General features: G+C 45.0%; 1 protein-coding gene across 1 annotated transcript in view; it reads right to left on the bottom strand.

Annotated features, from left to right (window-relative positions):
• Window positions 1–5,828: 5,828 nt before the first annotated feature.
• The window catches only part of FSTL1 (follistatin like 1), a 51,610-nt gene continuing 34,914 nt past the window's right edge, over window positions 5,829–22,524 (bottom strand). The window contains exons 4-11 of the mRNA XM_032347595.1: window positions 21,304–21,433; window positions 20,237–20,269; window positions 18,762–18,892; window positions 14,547–14,665; window positions 13,095–13,207; window positions 12,652–12,762; window positions 10,149–10,225; window positions 5,829–7,288 (exon numbers count right to left, since the gene is read on the bottom strand). Coding sequence (XP_032203486.1) covers window positions 7,244–7,288; window positions 10,149–10,225; window positions 12,652–12,762; window positions 13,095–13,207; window positions 14,547–14,665; window positions 18,762–18,892; window positions 20,237–20,269; window positions 21,304–21,433 — 759 coding nt within the window. The 3' untranslated portion in view covers window positions 5,829–7,243. The remainder of the gene's footprint in view (window positions 7,289–10,148; window positions 10,226–12,651; window positions 12,763–13,094; window positions 13,208–14,546; window positions 14,666–18,761; window positions 18,893–20,236; window positions 20,270–21,303; window positions 21,434–22,524) is intronic.

The raw sequence follows: 22,524 nt of genomic DNA, 5'->3' as shown, positions 1-22,524 counted from the left end.
GAAAAGATGTGCAGACAGTTGTTAGAACTCAACGAAGGAACTTGTGAATTACCTTTATGTGCTTAGTAATTAAATAATAGAGAATACTAATTAGGAATTAATGATTCATACTGATGTGATGGTTTTTAAAATAAACGGCAATATTGCAGCAAGGTAGAATGGGTATGAGAAGGACCCAGGTTTGAATCCTCGACCCTGTTCCTTGCTAGTTGTATGGCCTTTAGACAAGTTCCTGAAATTTTTTGAAATGTATGTTCCTTATCTAGCAAACCGTTTTTTTCACAGGGTCATTGTGATAATTATAAGGATATCTAATAGGTGAAAATAATTGGTAATAACAATGATACCTGACACTTATACAGCACTCTCTTTGTGCCAGAGACTATTCAAAAAAATTGTATATTCTTTGAATTATATGCTCATTGAATCCTCAAAGAAAAGAAAAAGAATGAGTTAAGTACATAATTGTGCCTCTTTAAGGAGGAACAAGATGCAAAAAGGTTAAATAACTTCCAGAAGTATAAAGGGCCTGGTCAGGCAGGGCCAGGATTTAAACCCAGGAAAGCTGGTTTTAAACATACATTACATTGTCTTACAATAGGGTATCAATCACAAGAACATTGTTTTGATAGGGGTCGATTAAAAAGAAGTTGAAACACGAGAACGAGGATGACTGGCATTTATGAAAGACAAAGCATGTGAGAATATAAATATTACTGGCAACCAGCTATAGCTGTGGAGTCTGGTTGAAGAATTTTGGAGCAGACATTTTGTTTTGAGTTATCCCTGCTCCCTGGAAAATAACAAATTCTGCTAACGTGTATAATTTAAAACTAGGCTAGGAACTAGAAGGATAAAGTCCCTTTTCTCTTGAAGGCAAAAAGTTCCTTTCAAACATGTTTCATCCTTTTGACAATTTTATACAAACTTCCTGGTTAAATATTATATTCTTATTCATTAACAATCATGTCTCTTATTTTCCTGACAATACATTCTTTTTACGGGCCCTAATTATTGTCCAGCTCCTGCGTGTTTCATATCTGACCACAAAAGGTGAGATAAGACCTGTGCATTCCAGTGCTGCCCAGCGGGCTGCATTTCCTGTTCCATTCTCCTGTACTCACATAGCTTGTTCTCCTCCTATACTACTTGGTTCCTGATGTGCATGGAGCTTCTGTCTCAGTTTTGAGCTCTCCATAGAATTCCACAGTATCATTTCCCGTCTGAATTGTCTACATGTTGTATAAATGAATCTCATACATGAGCCCGGCCCATTATACCTTATTTATAACTGTGTACACTTTCTGTTAATGATGCCATGAGGAAGCAGAAGAAATAGGCAAACCCAAGTTTTTCAAAAGAGCTATCTTTCTTTATGATGGACCCTCTCAACTCAACATTTTTTGAGGTCTTTTTTCCTCACTTGATACATTTTTCATAGACCATCTTGTCTACACAAAGGAAGGCTATCTCTGCACTATTACCCGATCTGAACTTCCAGCCCAGAGCTCTTCCAGAAACCCTCTGTCCACCTTGCTCACAAGGTATCTCCATTTGGATGTCTTTAGGAAACTCAGATTCAACCTGTGCAAAATTTAATTCATCATTTTCCATTCCTTCCTTCCTTCCCTAGCCGTGTTCCTTCTCCTATTCTCTTACCAGTCTCAGGAAATAGCGTAACTACCAAGTTGTCCAAGCTGGAACCTTGGAGTCATTCTTGACTTCTTTAAATCTCTTCTTTAAGTCTTCTTTAACTCTCATATCTAATTAATACCCAACTTCTGTTAATGCTACCTCCTGGACCTTCTGCTCATCCCCACTGCCCATCATCTTAATTCAAGTCACCATATTCTCACCTCATTCCTGACCTTAAACTTCTATTCAGGCTACCACAGCCATGTCTTTTTTTTCCTTTTAATTTTTTTTTTAATTTATTTTCAGCGTAACAGTATTCATTGCTTTTGCACCACACCCAGTGCTCCATGCAATCTGTGCCCTCTCTAATACCCACCACCTGGTTCCCCCAACCTCCTACCCCCGCCACTTCAAACCCCTCAGATTGTTTTTCAGAGTCCATAGTCTTTCATGGATTACTTCCCCTTCCAATTTCCCTCAACTCCCTTCTCCTCTCTAACTCCCCATGTCCTCCATGCTATTTGTTATGCTCCACAAATAAGTGAAACCATATGATAATTGACTCTCTCTGCTTGACTTATTTCACTCAGCATAATCTCTCCCAGTCCCATCCATGTTGCTACAAAAGGTGGGTATTCATCCTTTCTGATGGAGGCATAATACTCCATAGTGTATATGGACCACATCTTCCTTATTCACTCCTCCATTGAAGGACATCGTGGTTCTTTCCACAGTTTGGAGACTGTACCACTGCCATGTCTTGCCACCCTTGTGACAGACAAAAGGTTAATAACAATATATGAAGGATTATTATAAACCACTTAGAAAAAGACCAAAAGCCAATAGAAAAATGAATAAAAGGTATGAAAGAAAAAGGCAAGAGCCAATAATCCACAGAAAGTTGAGATTTTTTCACAAAGGGAGTAATAAATTTAAAATAAAACAAGTTACCACTTTTGCTCTATAATAGGTCCAAAGTTTAAAGACACAGTGTTTGCAAAAATGTAGGTAAATAGATACCAGTGTCCATATATTTGGTGGGAATGTAAATGGGTGCAACTTCTTTGAAGGACAATTGGTAATTCCAAGCAATAAATGTACACACCCTCTAAGAGGATGGATCTTTAATTGTATTTTCTTTGACACAACGGTTTTTTTTTTTTTTTTTTTTTTTTGCCATGTGCATAGATTACTTTCTCAATAAGAAATGTGTTAAAAAATTGACTTCTGTTGACAGGAAGACCCTCTCATTAGGGCAGCAACATGATGCCTCCTGTGTTCTAATCATGGCACAGCCCCCAGCAGCACCCGTGGGTTCCTACCTTCACATCACACATCCATGCTGCATCTCCTCCGGAGCTCTGATGACATCTGCTTGGAGCGATCCACTCATTCATTCTTTTTCTTTCCTCCCACCTCCCCCTTATTTCAGAGATAATTCGAGAGGACTAATGGGGGTTCATACAGGTGCTCTAAAACTAAAGTTAATCAAAGTAATTTGTATTAATTTGCACAATTCATAGTATTACATTTTGATGATAAGAAACCATTTGAATTAAGCTTTTTAGGCTATTTTTATTTTTTTAAGAGATTTTATTTACTTATTTGACACAGAGAGAGAGTACAAGCAGGGGGAGCTGCAGGGAGAGGGAGAAGCAGACTCCCTGCTGAGCAAGGAGCCCAAGGCAGGACTGGATCCCAAGACCCTGAGATCATGACCTGAGCTGAAGGCAGATGCTTACTGGCTGAACCACCCAAGCACCCCCAGGGTATTTTTAACTCATTTTCACTTGCTAGCACATACATACTGTAATAGGAGTGTTCCCAGAACATGGAAGAAGATTGTGAGAGGCCAGCCAGGATTTACAAGTAGTGGTGGACAAGGTACTCTTCAAATTGGGTTTTAAATTCCCTTCTGAGAATAAAACTTTGAAGAACCAAATTGATTAGTGAGACCAGTAATCTGTAGCAAAAACAATCAGAGATTCCCGTGTTTAATATTTGATTAACACTTGAGTGATACCCCAAATCCAATCAAGGTGATCTGACTGATTTTAGAGCAGCAAGCTTTCTCCACATAGGACTAAAATGAAGAAAGCTTAAGCCTCATCAGCCAGAATGAGCGATTTTGGAAGACAGAATTATTGGGATTATGGAGTAGACGATAGCTGTAAGACTTGCACAGGGAGGTGGAAAGCAAGTATTGGTCATGTGACCCCAAGATGAAGCAGAACAGAAGGTTTTAACGAACCAACAGTCAGTTCACTTGGAAATGTTTACCCTTATGGGGTATGTATCAGACGAAAGCCATTAAGGCTGTCTAGTCAGAGACTGGCTCCCTGGGTCACTTCCCCAGGTTTACTTGGTCTCTCAGTTTCACCCGCAGCCAGTCTCACGGCGTGTCATTCCAGTCTCGTAAGACCTTCAAGGGCTTTAGGAGCTCTTTACTTTAACCTCTTCCCAGTATAGGAGCGCTCCCTGACTTCTCATCCCTTCTTACTTCAGACACGCGGTCCAGGATTCGTTTAAATAAACTTGTTCTATTGGTCCTTGAGTAAACTTGCCCTCCCAGCAGCATTCCCACATTTTTTTTTTTAAGATTTTATTTATTTATTTGACAGAAAGAGATCACAAGTAGGCAGAGAAGCAGGCAGAGAGAGAGAGAGGAGGAAGCAGGCTCCCCGCTGAGCAGAGAGCCCGATGCGGGGCTCGATCCCAGAACCCTGGGATCATGACCCGAGCCGAAGGCAGGGGGCTTTAACTCACTGAGCCACCCAGGCTCCCCTCCCACATTTTATTAGGAGAAACTCTTCAGGCCTCTTTTAAGGCTCCTGAAGGCCAAATCTGCTTTTATGAGGTAAATGGTTAATGTTCTCACAACTTTATTTGGTCTTGACTGGGGGTGGGGGAGGCGGGAGGAAAACAATACAGTGACTATTTTAATTTCTTTATTTACCAATAGTATCCAAAAAAAAAAAAAAAAAAAAGGAACAACAACAACAACAAAGAATCAAGAGTTACAAAAACAAGTTAAATGCAATATGGAAGCCTACTAATACAAATACATTTCACAAACACATAAGCAACGGAAACCTGTTCAGATTTGCTTCTGGAGATTTGATTATTTAAAAATTTATGTGTAAAGGAAAGACATTCAGATTTGTCTACATGGGCTTATTAGCAGGTGGAGGAGACCTGCTTTCTAAAAAACAGTGATGGAATCCAGAGTCATGGCACGTGAAAAGGTTTCCATAAACACTGAATCTTAACAGATGCTGTAATATGTTAATAAAATCACATACACACCGAAAAAGCCCTGGGAAGATTGCAGTCTAAGCCCCGTGCTTGTAGAGAGCTGGAGGAACTGAACCTGGTTTAATCCTATTTGCTCCATGCAAAGCTCTATGCAACGCTCCCCAAACTAGGCTACTTAGCAGCTTTCCATGAAGGGTCATCAGATACTGTGATTCTATGGCGCAGACAATAGCGGCCCTATTTACAGGTGGAATGCAGAGTTATTCTTGGCGATTCCATGTTGCAGGGTAGGGTAGTCTTAGATTGCAACCACTGTCCTGAATGTAACTGGGGAGGAGACACTCTGGCTTCTTGCTTTAAACAAATTGGTACTCCTGCCCTCGCCCTCAGTGTCCAGGGGCTGGCAAAACTCAGTCGAGTTGTGCTGTTGGGAGTTCTCCGAGGTGACTGGACAGGAAGGTGCATTTCAGAGTGCACAAGTGGGGCTCAAAAAGACCTTTTAAATGGGATGTGTATAAAAGCTCAGAATTCTAAACAAAACGGAATGCTGTCCTTTCAAAGGAGAACAAAGAAACTTTAGAAGGAATTCCACATTCAAGCGCAACCTTCTCAGAGTCACCTGGGCAGTGCGATCTACCTAATTTCCCTCTCATAATCTGTAATCTACTTTCTGAAAATGAGCTCTCAAGTCAAGTGTTTAATCTTTGTTGTTCCAAGTGCATCTTATATATGGTAAATAGTGAGGTTAATAATCAGAGTCCAAAAGATAAGAATGATGGACCTCCTCCCAATCAAGGTTTGAAGACTCCATTTCCATTCCCTCCTGCCTCCTTAAAATGTGAAATTCTTTTGTCCTCATCTTGAAAGGGAAAGATATTTCTGTTTCCAAGAAGGTTAAGAATGGAGCACAAAAGTGAGGGCAAAGTGGAGGGGTTCTCTTTCCCATTCTCTTCCCGGATAGACTTTACCCGAGAGAGCTCTACATCATAGCACAGCCTCTGAGACAGAGGTCATATTTGGTCATCTTGTTTTTAGCTGTCAGTCCCTTTTGTTTTAATAGTAAAGCTTCATTTATCCTATGGAGAAGGGAAATCATAGGAACCTGTATCCTTCTGGACCAATTATCAGAACCACAGAATTTATAATTTATCAGATTGAAAGGTTAATCCTACTTGTTCACTGAGGAAACTGAGGCTCCAAAATAGGAAGAGACTGGGCCAAAGTCCCCCTCCTAGCTAGTGGTAGATCAAAGAGCATATTGATAGGCTAAGCCTTGCTTGGCTGCACTTGTCTCCATCCTTTGGAACGCTGATTTGCATGAATGTATTAGAATAAAATGGAAACAAACTAGCTTTTTGGATCTTAAAAACTTTGTATGGAGATGCTTCGTATTCCCCTGGCTTCTTGTCTGAGGCACCCACTGGCAGACTGCCGATCCACTGGAAGCCAGGGAGACAGATCTCTGGGCTGCGTCTAATATGTGGCAGGGTGGGTGGGGTCTGGGTTATAGCGGTCCCTGCACCAGAAAGAACCCCAAACTGTCCCACCCCTGAAATGGTAAGACTACTGAAAAATAATTATAGAAGCTCAATTTCTAGTCAAGAAAATAAAATACTAAACAACAACAATAATATAATGATAATAACTGAAGAATGAAGTCAACTTGCCAACAAAAGTATTACAGAAAAATAGCACCTTTGGTAAATAGTATTTTAAAAATTTGGTTTGGTCTCTAAGGGGTTCAAAGTGGACAAATATCTGCATCATTTGCATGTACTCCCCCCTCCCCCCAATTCCCAAGTCTAAGGGACACAGGGTACCTGGAATGATGGCTGCGTTATCTAAAGGCAGTGGTTGGGGCCGTGAGAAGCACAGATGCTGGAGGTCTGTTAGGCTGATGGCGACAGAGAGGGGCTGGATGCAGAATGCCTTCCTCTCCACTGAGCCTCCAACCACCCCCACCCCTGCCTCCACTCTGGGGCAGCCTGAAGTTCTGGCCAGCATTGCCTGCACTCCCCATAGTGTGTTTACTGCTGTGGCAGACTGGGGTTCAGATCTGGGTCCGCTCCTCTCCCAACCCTGATGCAGTTTCCTTACTTGTCTCCAGCCCCTGAGCACCATTTACAGTTTCTCTCAAAGCACTCCTAGAAATGAAGGCTATGGCCCTGCCCCTCCTAGCCAGCCACCCCCATTTCCTTTATTGCAAAACAAGTAGACAAAATAAAAACTCATTGCTATACAAGCAAATACTGGTGATTGGGCGATTGTAGCAGACACTTGCATATACTGGACTCAGCGAGGAAGTGGAAGAGAAGGTGCCAGGCTCTGGACACCCTTCCCAGGTGCCACCTCTTTAGATCTCTTTGGTGCTCATTTTCTTGGTCTTTTCAGCTGTTTCCTTTGAGAAGCAGGAGAAAATAAGCATTGTGAATTATAAAAAAAAGAAATCACTGGCACCTATCTAGTCCTCAAGATTTTATACAGCATTGGCAGACACATGCTTCTGCTAAATTTTCGTTCTGTTACTTGTCTGTCTCTTCGGTGGATGAGAACAAAGATATAATTTATATACCATATAAATCTTTGAGGGCAAAGATCATGTGTTCTTTTGACATGGTCACATAGGGGCTGTCATTAAGAGCTGAGCCCATTTGAATGCCTATGAAATCACAGGTCAGACACGATTATCCCCATCTTAAAGATGAAGAAAAGGATGCTAAATGCAAGTGCTACAAGATGTGCCAAAATCCCTGTCCAGAGAGGAGTTAAGGACAACAGGCTCTGGAGGCAGATGGTCTGAACTTCAGTCAGGGATGTACTCCTTTCTGGGGGACTTTGGGCAAATTATAAAAACTGTGCCTCAGTGTCTTCATCTACAAGACGAGGGTAATAAAGGACCACCTCTTACAACATGTCACATTCCTCCAAAGAAGCCATTCTTACTTATGGCCAGTAAGCACATGAGAAAATGTTCAACATCATTAGTTGTTAGGGGAACACGAGTCAAAACTACAATGAGATGCCACTTCACACCCACTGGGCTGGCTAAAAGGGAACATAAGGGACAATGACAAATGCGGTGAGTTTGTGGAAAAACAGGAACCCTGCCGGTGAGGACGTAAAATGGTACGCCGCTTGGAAAACAGTCTGGCGGTTCCTCGAAAGATGAATCACAGAGTTACCATATGACCCAGCAATTGTACCCCACAGAACCAAGAGGCCTGAAAATGTATGTCTACACAGAGACTTGAACAAGAATGTTCACCGCAGCACTATTCATCATTGCCGGAAAGGGATAACAACCAAAATATCTGTCAGCTGGTGAACAGACCCACCAAATGTGGCTTATCCATACAATGGAATCTTATGTAGCCATGAAGAGGAGTGAAGTACTGACTGATGCTAAAACAAGGATAAGCCTTGAACGCATTATGCTGGGTGAAGGAAGTCACACCAAAAATGACATATAGTGTATGATTGCATTTGTCTATGTCCAGAATAGGCAAAGTTGTAGAGCTGGAATGTAGATGAGTGGCTGCCAGGGGCTGGGAGAAGAGAGAACGGGGAGTCACTTCTGATGGGCCTGGGGTTTCTGGGCTGATGAAAATGTTCCGGAAATAGTAGTGATGGTTGATCATCTAGTGAATATACTAAAAACCACTGGATTGTATACTTTAAAAGGGTGAATTTTATGGTATATAAATTATATCTCAATAAAAAACTAATTAGGAAATAAAAAACAACAGTGCCTGGCATCTAGCAGACACTGTTGGCTTCCCATCTGTAGCCCCTTTAGTGTTTCAGTACTGGCATGGCTTCTTCCTGCCAGCACCTGCACCTCTTTGCCTGAGACTTTCTCTGGCTGCTGGAGCCTGCTCTGCACACACATGCTGGCGGGCCAGAGATGCTCGGGAATTCATGCTGCTGGTGGCGGCCCTCGCCAACGGCGGCTGGGGAGTTTGTGGAGGAATACTCCTGTTCCCTTCCCTCTCCGGCTCGGGAGCTCTGGTCCCAGCCCTCCGCAGGAGGACTAAGCGCCACCCGCCCACAGTGGTAACATGCCTGGATATACACTCTTTATTGCTTCCTTCCTTTCCTGGGCTTGCTTCCCAACTCCCCTTCTGGTGTCTCCTAGGATTGCTAAATCAACTATTTGTACTCGAGTCCTTGACTTAGCGTCTACTTTCTGAGGGAACTCACATAAAAGGCATAAAAATGTGAGCTATTATAATTCACTCCCCACTGTCTACTCTGATCATTTCCCCACCCCAGAGGAAAGGAATTCCTATTAAGTTCTTTCTTTCTTTTATGTGGTTGGACTTGTCTGGAGACTCAAGGCTGATGAAATATGGAAAAACAGAAGGCCAGGAGCTTCTGCTTTGGCTTAAAAAACTGACATGAAGATTCTACATTATCAGTGACAATGGTGACAAAATGTGTGTTAAAAGCCACTAATATGAGCAATTATTATTTTTGAGCACTTAATAATTATTTTCAAGTCAAATACTTCATCACAACAGCAGTTCTTGCGACTGTTACATTCCCTCAGAACTTAAGTCAGACAGAAGGCTTGTATACCAGACCCAGTCTGCAGATAGGTGACCTATATCCTATAAGCCAGCGGGAAGATAGGCCATTAGAGGCCACATACTCATGTTTTCCCTCCAGCCCTTACCAAAGTATGTCAGTGAATCCCTATTCTGCCAAGAGCCTTTTTCCCAGGAAGGCCTTCAACTTAATGACATAGCACCTGAGCAGAATTTTTATTTATTATCTTCTCAAGTCTCCAGGAAGCAGAACCTCTAAGTACTTTGGCCTTGTCAATCCCAGGCTGTTCTCTAGCCAGCTTGGCATTTAACAGATCCTTTCTACTGTGGTCCATGTTCACTAATTTTCTGTTCACTGCCCCCAAGGAGCTCCTAGTCTTTGGGTTTGGGCACTGCTCGTGATAGGAAACAGTAACACTGCTTATTTGCAAACCACTGTCAACCAACTTACAGATCACTACCTGCCTAATTCTTACCTATAAAGCAATTTACCAAGTTGTAGCCTATATCTGCTGAGACCTGCGGGACGCTGGAGGGACTCCATCAGGGAACTATCTAGATCATGATTTGATACTGTGGGTTTACCATTCGGGACTTACTGCATGCACCAGAGTGGCTCCTTGGTCTCCAGGAGCATTAGGCAATACCTGAATGGTGGAAGGGCCGAATGGCAGCAGCAGAACCCAAGTCAGCATGGAGGCAGCCACTCACCTGGTGCTTTTGGAGCTCCTGGACATATCTGGTCATCTCCTCTTCTGTCTGGCTCTGGGCCCCCTTCTGGTTCTTTCCTGTAAGAAGAACCAAAGCTCAGAGCTGGTAACACTGAGAGAAGCCAGTTCAGAATCCCACCAAGAGCTACCTTTTAGGGTCTTGATTTCCTCTCCGATTAACCTATAGAAGGACGGGTGAACTGCCTGCATTTCTGTGAATATGAAGTGTCCCAGTGCAACGGACACCTTCAGAGGAACACTGAACAAATCAATCTCCTTCACTTTCCCCTGGCCTCTGCACCTGGTGTCTTCTTCCCCCACTTCCAGGGCAGTCATGCTGGGGCGGGCCGGAAGGGAAAGCTATGGGGAGTTACCTGGGTCCTGACTCAGGAGATCCTACAGACCAGTGATTCTCAACCATTCCCACACCTGCAAAATGTCCTGCAGAACTTTTCAAGATACCATTGTTTAAATTCTACTTTTAGATTCTGGTTTAACTGTTGTTGGGCACCAGGATTTTATAAAGGCTCTAGGTGATTCTAATGTGCAGCCGGGGCTGATAAGCACTATAACAAGCAAATGTTTCCCAAATTTACAGGGTGGCTAAAATAAATAAATAAATAATAAATCATAGACTACATCCTAAAAATGTAGGTTCCCAAGCTACCCTTTTGTGGATTCTGATTCTGTAGGTTTGGGATGGAATCTATATGTTTACTGAGCAGTGTCTGCTGTGAGGAAACACCACACCATGCTTCTCGAGCATGGTTCTCAAGTCTGGCATTAATCTGCCCCTCATGGCAGTTTCCCTCTGGCTCCCCCTGGTTTCACATCTTGATGCCACCTTTCTCTTTGCCCCATTGGAATTGGTGATCTAAGACCAGATTGCCTTTCGGGTACTGACTTTGGAATGCTGCCTCTGCAGTGTGCTCTCAGATCCATGGCCCACACACCAAGAGAGGCTCACCTTGGGGCACCCCCATTTCCAGTGCTGTTTATACCCTAGAGAGCCGCGAACCTGGGCCATTTGGAGAGGGAGGATGAGCTGTCCAGTGTGGCTGTGGAAATAGGCATTGTCCGATGGAGACGGTCATTTGGGTTTTGTCTGATATGTGTGATGGGGCTTATTATCCAGATGATCAAGCTTATTCTGTATGACAGCTAGCTATTTAACAATTGCCTGTGTCCTGGAAATGGATGGCTACCCTTCCAAAACCAGAGCAGGCACAGTTAGTGTTGAGAGCTACCGCAGGGGTTTTGGGAAGATAAGTGTAGGATGCTTCTTGATTGAGGCATGCTGGGTAGAGTTTTGAGACATTCTCTCTTAGCTTCAATAGCTACAGTGTGCTTAGCCTGGCTATGCTGAATTAGTTTTGACTTCCAGCAACTTCTAGGATTTCTAGTTTCTAAGCAGCCTCTTCCCACTCTTCCATTTGTCTCTGGAATTGTGTTGGCTTCTTGCTTTCCCACATGGAGAAGAGACTTGGTCTCGGGCAATGACAGACTAGGGATCCCCTGGCAGGTCTGAGCTCATTTTGTACTGTTGCTGCTGCCTAGGCTTCTTATCTAGAACCACCTTTTCTGGGTCCTTGACCTCTCTCCTGGTTACTGTCTTTCCTGACCTTTCTGAATATGATCCCAAGACCAGCCTGTTCTTTTTTGTCTCAGTTTTTTAAAGATATAATTTTAAATTCACCCCATCTGGTATAAATTTTGGGATTGGTTCCTACCAACTGACCTTTCTTCTCAAACCTAGTGTGGCTCTCCAGTCTAGAACTGGCTTCACCCTCACTCTCTTTCCTCTAATCTGAATGGTGCTTGTTTTTCCCTATGACCTGGCTCCCATTTAAGCGTTTCTTTTGATCTTTGGCATCATTCCATCATGCCATGGGGTTTCTGTTCTGGTCCCTCAAACTCTCTGATGTCTCTATCTCTTCAACCCACCCTGACCATACTCAAGTTTTTTTTCTTAGGGATTACCCAAGTCTGTTAATTCAAAGAGGGCCTGTAAACAGTTCTCCTTTTTCTCCTGGGTGTGGATGGCAAGGAGGAGACATTCTGTCTTCCAACCACATGAGTCTTTTACACAGAGGATTTCCTAAGCTGTCCTAAGGATTAAGTGGGTTAATATGTAAAGTGCGTAGAAGAGCGCCTGGCGCACAGCTCTCACTAAGAATTTGCTTTCATCATCATTATTATTACTATTTCTATCATGATTAGGCCAGCCTCATATCAACATTTGATCTTGCCCTGCATCTTAAGCCTCTCTGCTGCCACACCTCTGGAACGAGTATTGAACATAATGCATCTGGCAGAAGTGTTTTGCCCTTGATGCTGCCCACGGGGCTTTCAGACACTACTGGACAACTGGAGTCTGTTCCTTGCTCCTAGTCCCTGCTAGGATGACTCTTCTCTGTCATCCCCACTCTGACTTCTCCTATGTTGAGTTCACAAAGGAAGCTCTCTCCTTGCCATGCCTTCCTTCTGCCTGAGGGACAGCTCACCGTCACAGGTCATGGCTGTGCAGACCCAGTTTCCGCAGGCACAGACACAACGGTTACAGTCCACCTCGGTCTCTGCTCCGTCTGCATAGGTTTCATCCTCCAGGGCACACTCTGTTGGGACGGGAAATAAGGGGCAATGGTTTAGGGTGAGGATGGAACAAGACATGCTGGCTACTCTCTATGCACTTTACCCCTCTCCCAGACAAGACCTGCTTCTGCTTATCCTTCAGAGGCAACATAACTGGATAAATGACATCATCGATCCAAAGATTTTGGGATCAACAAACATGCTCAGCTTGTTGATGATGGGCTAGGGCCCAGTCTGAAATTGTGGGAGGGAATTTTCTTAGCAAGCTCTGCAAAATTTCATCAAGTCTCTCTCTCTTGGCCCTCCCCAAAGGCCCCTATTCCCTACAGCTTTATATTTCTTAGGTGAAGCATACTCTTCTCTGGAGGATTGAAGGTCGGGTTGAGGCACTTGAGGAACTCTTGGAAGCTGAGTTTCCAGTCAGCATTTTCATCAGACAGTTCGATGAGAGCATCAACACAGAGTCCTCTGGAACAAAACACAGGAGAAATGTGTCAGCAAGACCTCAGCTTCACTCCCACAGAAAGCAACAAAACATCGGGATCACATACTCCTGGGGCCTCCAGAGGAGGCCAAGGGGGCAACTGTTAACTGAAGAACTTTCTGCACTGCCTTTCCACAAGCATCATCCATCCTGGCTCCTGTGAGCATCCAACATTTATTTTGTATACTTGTCAGATCATTCACATGGTTCAAATGTTCTGCCCAAGAAGGCTGAAGTTTGCTGAAAGGTTTTGTCCACTTGGACTGACAAATGTTCTCACTGCCTATGCAGCACCTTCCATGAGCAACTGCCTTTCCCCACAGTATTGGTTAGGTCAGCCACACTAGGGAAGTCAAAACAGAAGGGAGATGAATAGACGACAGGAATGGAATGTGCGACGGAGTTCAAGTCGGCGTCATCACCATCACTACTCCAAAAAGAGAAACGTATGTTCAGAAAAGTTTTACAGAACTCCAGTTCCCTCATGCTCCCCTTGGCCTGGATTTGAGCCCTGGTTCAATCACTTCCTACCCAAATGGCCTTGAGCTAGCTCTTCAACTTTTCTGAGCCTGTTTTCTCATCTGTAAAACGAGGACAGGGAGCCCTTCTTCACTGGGATGTTAGGAAGATCAAACACTGAACTTGTAAAATATTATCTAATTTCAAGTTATCAAAATCTGAAGGATTTTCAGGTATTATACTATAAGGTCATGAACTGCTAAGGTCATGAATTGCAGAATCTGGGCTTCATGCTTTCGATTTCTTCTGAACAAAAGAGGTGCTGTTCCTATTTTTAATTCTCGCTGATGTATTAGAATCACACTGGAAGTTTCTGAGGGGTTCATTTTGATTAATATTTACTCTGGAATAATGTCAGAAAAGGACAGGGACAGGCTCTCATTTGTGGCAATTAGGGTTCTCTATGTGAAATAGCACCAATTATCTTAAAAGTCAGAACTAAAGCTATTTTAGACTTGTGGTTAAATAATACAGTAATGTAATTCCATGAGAAAATTAACCATTAAACCATTACACATGATACTCAGGAATGCTTTTGCTCTGATATGACCTTGATAATTTATTTTAAGATTACATTCTATTGCTTGCAAGTTCTGGCCAAAAACTAACTACTTGATCAGATGCCAGGGGTGCTCAACATGTTAGTTCATAATGTTCACAAAATAGACCAGGACGGAATCCCTATTTTTGCTTTTTACTTTTTATTTGCCCTGGCGGCTCCTTGCAGGTAGGAAGGAGCTCAAATTCCCGTTGCTATCCAGCCTTTGCCTCGTGGACCACCCCTGAGCCCTCAACTTTACTCACCTAAGCAGTTTGTTGTTCTCCTGGTCTGCATATGTGGTGATGTTGATGGCAGTTTCATTCTGCTCCACAAATTTCAGTAATTCGCTAGAGTCCAAGCGAGAGTCACCATTATCGACGTTCTAGAAAGGGGAAGAAGGAACACTTTGTACAACTGTCTCCCATTCAGCTTGACCCATCTTTGGTTCATCCTGCTCATTCTAACCCTGCCCTGGCCTCAGAGCTCTAGCAACACAGGCTTGGAGATGTGAGATGGCACCTGCACTCTAAGATGAGAGAGTGGAGGTGTGCAGGCAGAGGCCACCGAGGGCCTTTCAAACCCAGACCCTGCTCAGAGCAGCAGCCGGAACACAGGCCTGTGTTTGCCCAAGCGGCCTGGGGGGCTTGAGGACGCTCTGTGGCCTCATCCCTGACACTGTCCTGCAGACATTCTCCAGGGAACATCTGGGTTCAGGCAGCCACCATACCCTGTCCTCAAACCTCAGTGGAAATGTAACAACATTCTGAATCAGAATCTGTGGCAGAGCCCAGGATGTGTGTTTCTAACCAGCTGCTTGGGAACAGCAATGCAGGTGACCCTCTGAGCTCACTCTGGGAGTCACAAGACCACTTTTTGCTGCTTGACTTCCCTGGCATGCTCTCACACCTAACGTTCACACTGGTACCCCTAACCAAGCACATCAGTGAAAAGTCACAAGTAAAGGCTCTGAATTGATAACCTGCAGGCAGAGGTGGCGCAACGCCCCCCACCCCTCTGCTCTGGGCTGGGGGCCCCACTGCAGATGTGTGCAAGGTCCTTGGCTTACAGAGCGCAGGCTGTCCTCATGACCCAGTTGACATCCCACAAGCCTGATCCTAGGGAGCCTGTTTCCGATGTAAGGTGAGGGTAAAGTGAGCTCAGGAATTACCCCTCTTTGGCAAGATGCTAAACCTAAACCAAAACCATTTGGGACCATTAAACATGCTCAGGCCCCCACTACAAGAGGAGGGTGTCGAGGTCAAGGTCTTACTAAATTTTAAGTTGATATCACTGCTCTCCTAAATAGTTCTGGTGGGGGAAAATTGTTTTTGAAAAATTCTTTTTCCCTAGGCTGTCTTGTCCTGCTGCCTTAAGAAATACTCAGCATTCCCATGTTACTTTCAGGATGGCTCCCCAGATGGTGTAAGGGCTTCTGGAAGAAAAGTCTGTCCAGGCTCCCAGGTAGAAGGGTCTCTTCTTCCATGACTGTCATGTGTCACATACAGTCTACTCTAAGGTTGTAAATCTTTCCATAGTACGTGTAATGCCAGGTATGTCTAAAACAAAGCATGCCAGCCCTTGCTTAATGCCTTTTCATCATTCTTGTCTCCACTCCCAGCAAGAGGTCTCAGATGTTCTCTAGTCCCTATACATCCACCCTGAGGAAACCGCCATTCACCTTGTGAAGGCTTGATTAACTAATGGAGAGAAAGGAAATAAAGTTGGCCAAGGGTCATTCTTAAGCAGTACAGAACATTCTTGAATCCAAATGGTCCCAGTGCTGGAAAGACAGAAGCAGCCCTCACAGACCCCAACAGAGTTCACAGCCTAATAAGAGAGTGAGCCTGATGAGGAGCTGCACAGCCATGGTGGCAGACCTGGGGCCACGTGACCGCTGGGGGCACCAGGAACCTGCCACTATGGCAGCTCTCAAAAGGCAGTGCTAAGTGCCCACACTGCACATTCAGCAGGGCCAGAATCCAGGCCTGAAGCTGAGGGGAGAGCCAGCCAGCCTGCACGCTCATCTCAGGAGGACGAAACAGGCCTCCCAGGCTAACTCTGCATGTGGATCCAAAAGAAAACAGAGGTCTGGTACCTGCCCCAGAACTAGCCTGGACTGCCTGGGGGCCTGCCTCAGAGGCCGTGATCTTGGACCATGAACCAACCTAATTTACTTGGCCTCTGTTCAGCCAAGCAGTGACAGAAGGCACAGTACCTCACGTGCCTGCTCTCCCAGCTTTATGTATACTTGAGGTAGCACCCTTTTCTTCTGTGTAACTCCAGAGTTCTAGCAAGGCAAGAAGGTGTGTGATACAAAACCCATGTTTGGGGCTTATTGCCAAGTCTGGAGAACGTTCAGAGGATGGGCTAGGACAGGCACTTGCTCACACACAGCTGCTGTGGTGATGGGGGACATGATACCTGGGTAATGGAGGTAAGAAGTCTGGCTTCAGCTGTGGTCCTGGCCACCAGGGGTGTGCCACCAGAAGTCCAGCGTGTGTCTATGACGTGGACCATACCGGCTCTCTCTACCTGGGTCTGTTACACTTTCACTGGAGAAATCATGAATGAATCACTAGGTGAAGTGAGAGTCTGGTTTTGGTCTTAACCAAATTCTCATTAGATTTTCTTTTCAACTAATTTTGATGTTAGGAATACCAGCTGGGCTGGAGCACAGTTCCTGGTTCAGTAACTGTTTCTGAGAGATATCCACTCCCTCACCAACAGGCAGTTATATGCCTAGTGGAACGCATGTCCCTTTGAAGACTGCACAACACAGGACTCTTATTAGATGGCTATTACCATCAAAAGGTAGATACTGAATCCCCTAGTTTCTCAGAGGACACTGCCAGAATATCTGGGAAAAGCAAGCCTTGTTGCGTGTGTCAGTCATGATCAAGCTTTCGTGGTCAGGAGTGAGAAGGCCCTAGAGGAAGCTACTTTCTCAAGGGGTCTCCGAGGGAGCCTACTGGAGAAGTTACTGCCAGAGCAGGTGGAGAGCTGTTGGGGGCAGCGGTATGGGACCCAGCTACTCGGGAATCAAATTAATAGCAGGTGCCATTGATGGACACAAAGGGGCCACTAAGAATGACTACAGGGTCCGAAGGGGACCTTCGGAAAGAGTGTTCTGGGTCTCCTAGGCCCTCGTGGCCATGGCCGAGTCACTGCATGCAACGACCTGGCAGGTGTTGCTCACTCAGCTTCTACAAAATCATTTCCCTCAAATTACTTTCTGTTCCTGTGTGACTGTCCTGTCTTTGCACAACTGTGTGTTTCTCTGGAGATGAGGAGCCACCCTCTGCCCCAAAAGCCTTGTAATGCTGGTGGATTGAGACCGAGGGTCGACTGAGAAGGGCTGGGCTCTCCCAGCCAGGCGTGATCTCAAACACTTGGAACCCAGAGAGACATACTTTCTGCCACGGGAGAGACAACTCACTGAAGAAAGAAACACAAGCAAAGTCTTAAGTGACCAAATATGCAATCCAATATTTCTCCATCTGTGGGGTCCATAAAGTCAGTTAGGAAGAGGAATCCCCAGACTAGGTTGGTTTTAACCACACGTGGTAGCCACAGAGCCATGGAGAAATCGCTCATGTGCCTGGGGATGCTTCTGAGTCCAGGCTGGTTATGGCCTTGGACAGAAGGCCCTGGAGACACGTGAGAACATATCCATCTGACAGCATCTACCTAGAGATGTGTGCTTGTCAGCACAGGGGGCTTTCTGCTTAGATGGCAGAGTGAGCACATGAATGTGTGTCTGGGAGGAGGCTGTGTCTGTGTGGGGTGTGCATCTCTGTATGTGGGATGTGTATGTGTGGTGTGCATGCTTCTGCTTGTGGTATTTATCTCTGGGTGTGCTGTACATATGTGTGTGTCTGTGTTCTTGTCAATTAGCTGCAGGAGTATCTTTAACTGCTTCATTCACAATGTCTCAGGCTCTCTGAAAAATCTCCAAGCCATGGGAGCCCTAATCATCACTAACCACTAATTCCGACTTTTTTCAAGGAAGCATCTCTCCCGTCTCCCATTGGAACAACCTGTCTCTTAAACTAAGCGATGGGACAAGCAGTATGTAGACTTCGTAAAGAATCCTGGACCCATGGAATGCCGGTGCATGGACTCTTCTTAGATGCTGAGGAGCTCTACAGGCCAGGGATGATCAAGTTAATGACTTAAAGAAATGTCAAACTGGGTGGGAAACGCCTGGATCTGGGTGCAGTCAGAAGGTATACTGTATCAACAGCGAGCTCTGCGAGGTAGAGTGTAGGGGATACATACAGGGTAGGGGGATAGAGCCTGGCCATATACAGGAGCAGTAGATCCCAAAGCCTCTACTGCTGGAATCTCACTTACCAAACTCATCAGAAAGCAACCATCATAGCTTCGTGGGATGATGGGAAGATGTGATCAGGCAATGCGAGAGGAAGTCTCCCCCTCTGTCTGGGGCTGAAGAGTATTTGACCCCAACTCTGGATTACCTTAAAGTACTTGTCTAGGATTTCACTGTAGTTGCTGCCTTTAGAGAACCAGCCATCTGGAATAATCTCTGCTTCCAGCCACTGGATGATGCGACGCCGGAGCTCATCACGGTTGGACTGATAGCAAACGACTGCAGGAAGGGGGAGGGAGGTCAGCTGAGCGGTGAGGACCCCAATGTCACCCAGCATCCACTACATGGGAGGTTCTGTGCTGGGGGCCCTGCATGCAACATTGCACTGAACTTTCAGAGTGTTCCAGGGACACACAATTATCACACATACTTTATAGAAGTCAACGCAGGGTAGACAACTGGGAAGCAACTAAACCAGGATTCAAGCTTATGTTTCTAAAACACTTAAAAGAATTGAGAATATTGAAAGAGAGAGACTATGTTGCTTCGGTGAGAAAAACATCAGCAGAAAAATAAAGGACATTTTCATTAACTTTAGGAAGCTGAGGGGGAAAAAAAAATCAATCGATAAACAGCTCTCTCGGCTCAAAGATGAGCTGAACTAATAAGAGAATGAAGGAGCACATTATAATTTTTCATGCCACCAGATCTTAAATTCTCTATAGCTTTTTCCCCTTAACAACTGGGTATATCAAAACTCTCCCACTTAAAATTTTACCCTGTCTGCATTACCCCTTATTCTAAACCACAGAAGACAAGGTCAAGAAAGGGCCATGCTGAAACTCTGCTCTGGACAGCTGTTGCAAGACTCATGGCAATACCAGGTGCAGTTGGCAATACCAGTCGGGTAGATGGGGGACAGGGGAGGGAGAGCCTTGGCAAGAGGAAATTCCTGGAAGACAACACACACTGGGATGTGCTAAGGGCCCCGAGCCAGGGGAACGGAAATCTGGGCTGCCACTTCCAAGCTGTGTAATGCAGGGAAATTCACTTAACCTGAGCCTCGATTTCATCATCTATGAGGTCATTACAATGAGGTCATTACAATAAGGTCTGCCTCCCAAGATTACTGTAAAGATCTAAGGAAAAGCATATGATAAAGGTTCTGTAACTATAATGATGAAATTTTAATTTCAATTCATAGAAAACTATGGAAAAACTCCTGCTGGCATTTCCATTATCTCTTTACAAAAAAGGTTGTGCCTTCTGATTCTGTGCCGTCTGTGACATCAGCCTATGTTACAGAGCATTGAAGGAAAGATTCAGTGGCTTTCCTGTCCTTTTAATGCAGTCACTACTCAACAAAAACTGAAAACACAGCCAACATTCGGACCCAACTAGCCACTTCAAACATCAAGCACCACACACACACACACACACACACACACACACAAAAAGGCAGTTTTGCAGCTTTTCTGAGCTGTGTTGAGGAATGGCCAATTCTGGGTCACAAATTCTGACACACAGATCTTGTGAGCTTCAGCAGGGAATGTGAAACACAAAATTCCATCAGAAAAAGAATTGCTTCCCTAAAGGCACCCTCGAGAAAAAACAGGCTCTCACCTGGGCTGGCAGATGGACTTACGGATTTCTTCTCTGCAAGACAAAAAGGAGAAAATGCATAAGGCCAAGTGAGGACCAAAGAACACATCCATGTATCACTGGGATTAAATTCATCCCATGTTCAGGGGACCACTTACAATCTTTTCATCATTTTGTCCTAGTTTCCTGTCTCCCTTCCTTCTTCTAGGGCCTAAGGATGGAGCTCTCTTCTCCTCTGCTTTATTTGACCTTTCTGGGCTACTAAGTTGCCCTCCTGGTCTCATTCCTCCTCCTTTCAGGTTGAGGGGTGGGGATGGGTTACTGGGACTTTGAGAATTTCCATGGAATCATTATATAGAAGGTAGTGGAGTGGAGACACACACGTTGAAACAGTTTTTTGTTTCACCAGGGCAGTTCAAGGCTGGGAGGGGCTGAGTGGGGCTGCGGCTTGGCAGGGTGCTGGTGTCTAATTAGCAATGAGCTTGGGACCCCCTCCCTCTTATCCTAATGGCAATGGTTTGAGTACAAAATAGAGGAAATATATATACCAGGGCTGAGAGGTGCCCAAATTTAAAAAGTGAAATTCAGGTTGCCTGGGTGGTTCAGTTGGTTAAGCATCGGAGTCTTCGTTTTGGCTCAGGTTGTGATATCACAGTCATGAGATCGAGCCCTGCGTGGGGCTCTGTGCTCAGCGTGAGGTCTGCTTGATCTTCTCTTTCTCCCTCTCGCTTTGCTCACACCCCACCGTACTCTCTCTCTAAAATAAATAAATCTTTAAAAAATAAATAAAAAGTGAAATTTCCCTGCTTTTTGAAAAAGCATAGAGTTCGTTTAAACACTTCCTTATTCTGTTGATTATTGATGTGGTTCCCTACCCACTCAGACAGTACTGGATGCTCCCCTGGGAGGTTGATGCAGGAAACCCCACGCAAAGCCAGTATCCAGGGCAAAGCCAGCAGGCTCATGAGCGCCAAGAGGACGCATCTCCAAGTAGCTGGGTGGTGTCCGTGGCCCTAGTGGAAAGCAGTGTGGGACATCCCCTAGCTCCTCTGCTGGACCTGGGAGATGGTGGTAACAGCACTCTTTACCTTTGCAGTGTCCATCGTAATCCACCTGGATTTTGGACCCAGTGAGGCAGGCGTCTCGATGCAGCTCACAGTGGTTGAGGTAGGTCTTGCCGTTGCTGCCGCACACAGGCCTCTTGTGAGGTTTGCATTGCTGAAATAGACCCGAGGAGGAGGTCTGTGCAGTCAGGGTGCCAACCCACGCATGCAAGCACGCACATGCACACACGTGCAGCCTGTGAGTACACCCTGGTAGAGAGCCTCAGCTCTGGCCATCAGTGACTATCCCGCTCAGTGTTGGAAGCACCCCCTCACTCTGCAGCACTGCACAGCCCCCCATGCTAATGCTGGTTCACGGCCATCTCTTCTATTCAGTAAAGGAATGGACAACCCTGACCCTTTCAAATCAGCAGGAAGGGCATTTTATTAGAAGCCAGGAATCTGGACACTCTGCTTCTTTGGGAAAGTCACTCGATGTCTTTGGATGATCTCAGATCCCTTAAAACACCAATATTCTATGACGCAAGAGCCAGAGCTGAGAGTGGGGCATGTGAAAACTGACAGACAGGTGCACAGAAAGGCACGAGTGTGCTGCGTGCACACACACACACACACACACACACAGCCCAATGCTTCGATTCTTCAGGGGTTTAACTAGAAGGATCTTTGCTCTCTTGCTTTGTGTAGTATTTGGGGGCCATTTTGTTTTCCTCTTGATCTTGCAAGGGCTGTTGTGAGGCAAGGCTGGGGACACTGGGTCTCTGTGAAGTACTGCAGAAAATCGTTATGGACAGGGAAATGGACTCAAGTTCACTTGGCAACTCTGCTACATTGGCTATTTAAAGGGCCATGGTCACAGGCAAGCTCGGTTTCTTTAGAATTTTGTGGATTTTGAAAGATGGTAAGGAGCAAGCAAGTTCAGTTCAGCCCTAAAGAAGGCACCAAAGCCAGAAAGAGCAGAAGTGGGAAGAAGAAACACAGAATACTGGAGATGGAAGGCGGTCCTGCTTCTCCAAATTTTAGATAAAAATACCAAAGTCTGGGACGACAAACTATTTAACCAGTATTTATTAGGGAGTTCTTACTAAATATTCTACAGGCTGGGCAAACACGGTCTTTGTCTTCACAGCATCCAGCGGCAATTAACTTGTTCGAAATCACACAAATGTATGTGGTTAAGGTGAGACTAGAAATCAGGTTTCCTGACTCCAAGTACAGGCTCACATCACCACACCATGGCCAGCT

The sequence above is a fragment of the Mustela erminea genome, chromosome 1, assembly GCF_009829155.1.
Source record: "Mustela erminea isolate mMusErm1 chromosome 1, mMusErm1.Pri, whole genome shotgun sequence".
Lineage (NCBI taxonomy): Eukaryota > Metazoa > Chordata > Mammalia > Carnivora > Mustelidae > Mustela > Mustela erminea.
Note: the sequence above shows the minus strand (reverse complement) of the source record. Positions and strands in the feature narration are given on the sequence as shown.